The sequence below is a fragment of the Octopus bimaculoides genome, chromosome 8, assembly GCF_001194135.2.
Source record: "Octopus bimaculoides isolate UCB-OBI-ISO-001 chromosome 8, ASM119413v2, whole genome shotgun sequence".
Lineage (NCBI taxonomy): Eukaryota > Metazoa > Mollusca > Cephalopoda > Octopoda > Octopodidae > Octopus > Octopus bimaculoides.
Window position 1 is genome coordinate 85,218,393 of NC_068988.1, and position 7,212 is coordinate 85,225,604.

The 7,212-nt window shown below is 39.0% G+C and overlaps 1 protein-coding gene across 1 annotated transcript in view; it reads right to left on the reverse strand.

The window, feature by feature from the left end:
* LOC106880036 (intraflagellar transport protein 74 homolog) overlaps positions 1 to 7,212 on the reverse strand; it is an 89,654-nt gene that overhangs the window by 65,471 nt on the left and 16,971 nt on the right. The window contains exons 5-6 of the mRNA XM_052969867.1: positions 2,808 to 2,885; positions 1,984 to 2,032 (exon numbers count right to left, since the gene is read on the reverse strand). Coding sequence (XP_052825827.1) covers positions 1,984 to 2,032; positions 2,808 to 2,885 — 127 coding nt within the window. The remainder of the gene's footprint in view (positions 1 to 1,983; positions 2,033 to 2,807; positions 2,886 to 7,212) is intronic.

Consider the following 7,212-nt stretch of genomic DNA (forward strand, 5'->3'; position numbering starts at 1 on the left):
GTCTGACATAGTAATGAAAATATTTTTGTATCTTTTATTTATATAAAGATTGGATCACAATTTAATAACAAGGAAACAACGAGAAAGCAAAACAGGGAGGGATTAAGTAGCTGGGGTAGCGAGTAACAGATCGTATACCCCGGAACAAACTGCCTGGTTAGCTGCACCCTGCAGACATGACTGCAACAGTGTTGCTATGGAGAATACCTAGTGACACTTACTGCAGCAACCACCCCACCTCATGTGGCTCATTTCTCAGATAAGCTGCAGTTACCTCAATTTTGTGGAGGAAATCAGCACTGCTGGGGCTGTGAACACCTGAGGTTTTGATAGTGACTGACACAAACAGATAGTGGCCAGTCAGACTCCTATATCCATATATTTTTTTCTTCCTCTCCGTAACAGGTGGTGATACCCAGGTTTGAAGCTGGTGCGACTAGGTTGGAGCTGGAGAATGTATTGCTGCACATCATGTTCCGGGTTAGGGATCTGTCTCCCTAGTCTTCATTATTATTATCATTATCATTAAGGTGCAAACTGGCAGAATCATTAGCATGCCTGGCAAGATGCTTAGTGATATTTCGTCCATCTCTAACTCCTGAGTTCAAATTCCACTGAGATCGACTTTGCCTTTTATTTTTCCAAGGTCTAAAAATTAAGTACCAGTCAAGTACTGGGGTTGATGTAATTGACTTAACCCCTCCCCACAAATTTCAGGCCTTGTGTCAATAGCAGAAAGGATTATTATTATTATTGAGTGAGAGAGCAGTGTATGCCATCAAAGTGATGCTGGGGTGCAAATGTATGAAAGTCCAATATACCTATCATGATTACCTATCTGATAAGGATACACCAGGCACATGCATCACAACTGTATGTGCACAACATGGTGATCTCATATCAAGATAAACAATGCATGACCTTGCAGATAGAGCCCAGTTAGAATTTTCTTCAAGTTGAGCAGCCCATCCCACTCAAAAGGTCCTGAATAAGGTTTCTTTAAGGATATTGAAAGAAACATCCATGTTTCCCGAGGTGAATTAGTCAAGCCTCAAATAATTCCTCCCAGCACATGGTTGTGATGCTCCCCGACTACACCCGCTTGTGATCAGAGATGCACATATCATCAGTCACAAAGGGACATACCCAATTGGTTAAGGTCAAGCAACTGACAAACAAATCTGTGGTATTGAGCAAAATATTTGCTGTAGCCTATCTGTTTATACCAAGACAAAACATGTACATGATAGTACTTCCAGTCAGTTAATTCAAACACCCAAATATTCTATGCCACAAGCCTTCACAGTTTAGAACTATTCCAAACCAACATTGGTTAAAATAAATTTTCTTATTCTTTTACTATTATCAATATCTTTTTTTTATCTTACAGCATGGTAGAGTCATGATAGCTTTTCCACACGTGTGCAGGATGTCCTTTCTGAGCCATATTTCTAATGTCTGTCTCTCAAATAATTTTGAAAACGATCAATAATTTAGAAAGCCTATCTATCTTCAACCACTAACTTCAATCGCAATCTTGTTCTAATGTAAGGGACCTGCTTACCTCAATCCTTTAGCATTCAGATTACTGTCAAATGTAATGCTTATTTACTCGTATTGTTTCGATTTAATCATACTTTATCTCGTAGTTTCGAGATTTCGATGATGTGATTGTTTATTTTAAGAACGGACAGTGTAGGGTATGTGTGGGAGGCCTGAACTGGCAAGTTTAAACATAAAACATATAGGGCATTTGGGCTAGATATCGCCAGTTTAAAAGCTAAAGAGTTAATCCATTACTGGTTCCAGACAATGGCTAAAGTAATACTTAGTGATATATTTGATTCTGCTTCTCTTTATGAGATTGTCCATCTTTTAAGAGAAACTTGTACAACAAAAACAACAACAACAACAACAGCAGCAGCAACAACTATAACAATAACAACAGTTTGTTTTAGTGTGAAACTAGAATAGTTTTCTCACCTTATTAACCCAAGGTAATAGGTTCGATCTTGCACCTGTCTCTGTGGACCTAAAGGTTGACAAAACAGAAGAGTATGTATTTCATCAGTTCATTCCTACATATGAACATGTTTCCATGGATTAAAAACATTATTAGTGCTTGTTTAGGCATAACTATTCCTGGTTCAAATACATTTCCTAATCAGATACCTGATGATGATCAGAGATGTAACTGATTGAAATGTAAGATTACCATTATCATTGTCTGAATATCCATTTTTCCCCACTTAATTGTGTCAGACGAAATTTGATGAGATAAATTTTCTATGGTTGGATGTTCTTCCAGACGTCAATCCTCACTTGTTTCCAAGAAAAGTATTGGATTGTGAGATAATTCTCATTTTTTTCCCCCCAATTTATTATAATCCTTTTTAAAGTTATTTGAATTATCATAAAAATTACTTTCATCATCGGATTTTATGCTTTTTTTTTAAAGCTCAGTTCTTTTTCTATCATTTTTGAAATTTGAATAAATTTTACCTCTTTTGCAGACATATGATGATGGAGTGCCAAGTAGAAGAAAAAAATGAATGAATTTATCAGACAACTCAGTTATATTTCCCGGAAGATTATAATTATGATGACAATGATAATTGTGATGATGATGATGATGGTGATGATGATGACAACAACAATGATGACTGAAAAGTGGGAGAACAAGGAAAAAAAAACAAAAACCCTTAATACAATTGGTGGAGTACTTTTAGAGGGTTTTTAATTTTGTCACCACTCCTTTGTCAGTGAGTCTAGCTTTAGTGAATAAATTGACAATTTGTAATACTTACCTCTAAAGCCAGTTTTCATGGTCCCTAATCCTTGCTGAGTGGTTGGTCGGTCAACAACTGTCAGTTGAGCATTCAGAGCTATTCAATAGAGAGACAGACCAATGAGAGAGAGAGAGAGAGAGAGAGAGAGAGAGAGAGAGAGAGAGAGAGAGAGAGAGAGAGAGAGAGAGAGAGAGGCACTGTCACTGTTGATTTCTAATAGATATAGATATGAAGCCATAATAGTTAGTGGGTGGAAGGTACAGCTGATTATATTGTTCCTTAGAATAATCATTGGCACTTATTCTATGAACCTAGAAGGATGTCAGGACAAAGTTCAACTTGGCAGGACTCAGAATGTAATGGACCATAACTTAACAGTATAGTATTTTGTTTGTTGCTTTTAAAATTATGCCATCAAACTGTCTTTAATGATAATAATATTAATAACCCTTTCTATTACAGGCACAAGGCCTGAAACTTTGGGGGAGGAGGATAATCAATTCCATCGACTTCAGTGCTCCCACAAGAGGATGAAAGACAAAGTCAACCCTGGTGGTATTTGAATGCAGAAGCTAAAGATGGACAAAATGCCACTAAGCACTTTGACCAGCATGCTAATGATTCTGCCAACTTGCAGCATTAATAACAATAACAACAACAACAATAATAATAATAATAATCCTTTCTACTATATGCACAAGGCCTAAAATTTGGGGGGGAGAGGACTAGTCGATTACATTGACCCCAGTGTTTCATTGGTACTTGATTTATTGACATCAAAAAGATGAAACCACGAATGGCTCAGGAACCGGACCTAATCCTCGGGACCGTATTCCTCACCGCGAGGAGAGTGGATAACTGTGGCAATTTGAACTCAGAATGTAAAGATGGATGAAATGCTGATAGGCATTCTGCCAGCTTGCTACCTTGTTGCCTTTAATAATAATAATAATCCTTTCTACTATAGGCATAAGGCCTGGAATTTGAGGGGAGGGGAATAGTCAATCACATCAACCTCAGTACTTGACTGGTACTTAATTTATCAACCTCAAAAGGATGAAAGGTAAAGTCAACCTCGGCAGAATTTAAATGCAGAACCTAAGGATGGATGAAATACAACACTAAACACAGCCTGTTCAGGTGAAGGCTGAGGCAGTCCCATCTGTGAGACAGTAATATATGCAGAAGGTTATGAATGCATTCACCATCTCTATTAAACAGGTCCTAACTGAGCTGGTTTGCAAGACTTTTACATCCCTTCTACCACATTCTTTCATAAATTCCAGCATGCACCTAAGATGTCATTCCAATTTCTCACTTGCATGACTAAGAATTCCACCAAATATCCAAAGAAATCTTGGTACTTTGCCTCATTTAGGGTATCAATGACCACACATTTGAAGGCACTTCCTTCGCTGCTCTCCATGTTCCAAACCACTGATTTACCATTTGTGTCTAGGAAGATTGTCCACACCTTGAGATCTGGATGTATTTAAAACAACACCGACGTCCTATTTGATCTGGCCCAACCAAAAGATGCATACATCTCAGAGTCAACAAAAAGCACAAGTTAAATGCATGCAAGCAATCCTGGTCCAGTTGAGGCCTTTCACATCCAGGTCCAGTGATCTGAGGCTGTTAAACAAGTGACTTTATGTCCAGGTTTGTCACAGTTCACATACATTTTTAGAAAAAAAATTTCTGGATACAACCATATTGAGCAAAGGAAATACGAAAGCAGTTATTCACACTGATTTCAAAAAAATGAGTAGTCTGGTCTTCTTCATGGGGTTAGGTACCATCTTCCCATCTTATCGGTGTTAAGTTGTTGAATATCTTTAGATAATAATGATTTCTAATTGGCATAAGTTCTCAATTTTGGGGATGGCTACATTAAATAACCAATACTTATTTTACTGAACCCGAAAGACAGTGCTTGTTTGAGAGGGATTTGAACTCAGAATGTAAGGAGATGCAATTAAATACTGAGCTCTATTCAACTACGCCCTTTCCCAAATCAGTGGCACTGTGCCAATATTAAAAATTATTATTATTATCATTATGATTATTATATTAAGATGGTGAGCTGGCAGAACTGTAAGTACATCATACAAAATGATTAATAGTATTTCCTCTGGCTCTTTAGGTTCTGAGTTTTAAACTTCACTGACATTGATTTTTGCCTTTCATTCTTTTGGAGTTGATGAAAAAAGTACCAGCCGAGTAATGGGGTCAATATTATCAACTTGTTTCCTACCCTCAAAAACTGTTGGCCCTGTACCAAAATTTGAAACCATCTTCATCATTATTATAATAGACACTGCACAGTATACAATATCATGAGATTGTTGATTGAAGATATTGTGTCTACCGGGGGCTTGTACTGTTTGTCAAGTCACAAGAAGTACCTCAGACAGACAGTACTTTACGCAATGTGTGTACAGTTCCAAGTAATGCCAGCCTTTGCAATACATCTAGATTGTAGGGTATCTCTAAGGTTTTCAGTTGTTTTTTTCAGATTGGGTGGTACTGAACCCAATGCTTCAATGACAATAGAGATAACCTTTATGTCCGACTCTCGTAGCTGCCACATCTTAGCAATCTCAATTCTCAGGTCTCCATATTTATCAACTTTTTCTCTTTCTTTCATGATGATATGTTGATCTCCTGGCACTGCTACATCGATTATTAGACACTCTTGTTTGTCCTTCTTAAAGGTTACTATATCCAGCCTTCGGTGCTCTAACACTTTGTCTGTCTGGAAATCCAAGTCCTAGAGGATTTTTGCCTTCCCCTTTTCATCCATTACCTTTTCCGGTGTATGTTGGTACCAAGCACCCATAACCTCATATCCATACTTACGGCATAGTAGCCAGTGGAGGTTTTGGATTACTTTGTTGTGTCTGCACTTGTACTCTTTCTGAACAAGACTTTCATAAGCACTAACAATGTGAGTCGCAATTTCGACCATCTTCCCACACATTCTGCAGAGGTCCGATGCACTTGTGTGGTATATATTCTTTTTCACTGAGTTGGTATTCAATGCCTGGCCCTGGGCCGTGATGATTAGGCTTTCAGTATTCTTTTTTAGGTCATCCTTGTTGAACCACCACCATGATGCTTCCAGGTCTTTTAAGTTGTTGGTTTCACAGTGGAACTGACCATGTAATTCCATACAGAGTAGGATTTCTTCTCTCTCATTGGCTTCTCTTGTTTGGAATTCATTAAGTCTCTCAAGTCCATTTTTGTTAACTCCTTCTGCATTAGCAGCATACTGTAGCAGGTCTTTGCTGCTTACCAAATATTCTGCTATGTTTCTTCTTTCACTATTGATGCACTCCCGTACTCTAATCAGCCCATGTCCAACCTTACCTCTCTCCAGGTAAAACTGTGTACATTTACCTTAGGGTGGAGGACACAATGCATTGTCATTGTCTTTTGGGTAGTGCGATCGAGTTGGTCAATCTCTGCTTGTGTTCATCTCAGGTTGGGTGCCCTATAGCGAACTACTGTAACAGCCCATATGTAGATGACAGTCACAAGGTTCCTTGAGTTGAGCTTTGATTTCAAGAGAAGTTTAAGGTGCTTGAAATATGCAGTGATGACCTTGTCTTTCATTTCTGTGTGCAAGATATTGTCCAGCTCCAGGATCCCAAGGTACTTGTAGCCATCATCATCTGGGTCTTCCATTCTCACCCCGTTTGGCAATTCTATGCCCCTACAATTTACTCTTTTCCCCTGCTTCAAAGTAAGCACTGCACACTTCAAGATACCGAATTCCATCCCTATATCCTTGCTGCACATTTGCACAGTCTCAACCAGCCTCTCCATTTCAGGCTTTGTTTTTGCAAAGTTTTAAATCATCCATGAAGAGAAGGTGGTTGAGACGAGGTCCGTTCTTTCTCAGCTCATAATGCACGTAGAATAAAATGCTGAGAAGCAATTGTCCATCAAATACCAGTTGTGCTCTGGGTCGATGTAATTGACTTAGCCCTTCCCTTTAAAATTAGGCCTTGTGTCTATAGTAGAAAGGAATGCTGTTGTTGCTGTTATTATTGTGTTGATAACTGTTGCTGCAAAGAACACTGGATTGGCAGAAACAGTACAGCATTTATGAAAGTACATTGTGGTATTTAGAGACATTCCTTTCCATCTTATGTTCAAATTTATCTGTATTTGACTTTGCCTTTTAGGGAACCCGTGGAAGAGGTAGGCCCAGGAAGACCTGGGCTGAGGTGGTGAGGCAAGACCTTCGTACATTGGGCCTCACCGAGGCGATGACTACGGACCGAGACCTTTGGAAATGTGCTGTGCGTGAGAAGACCCGGCAAGCCAAGTAAGATCGTTGCCAGTGCCCCTGGACTGGTTCTTGTGCGGGTGGCACATGAGATGCACCATTTTGAGCGTGGCGGTTGCCAGTACC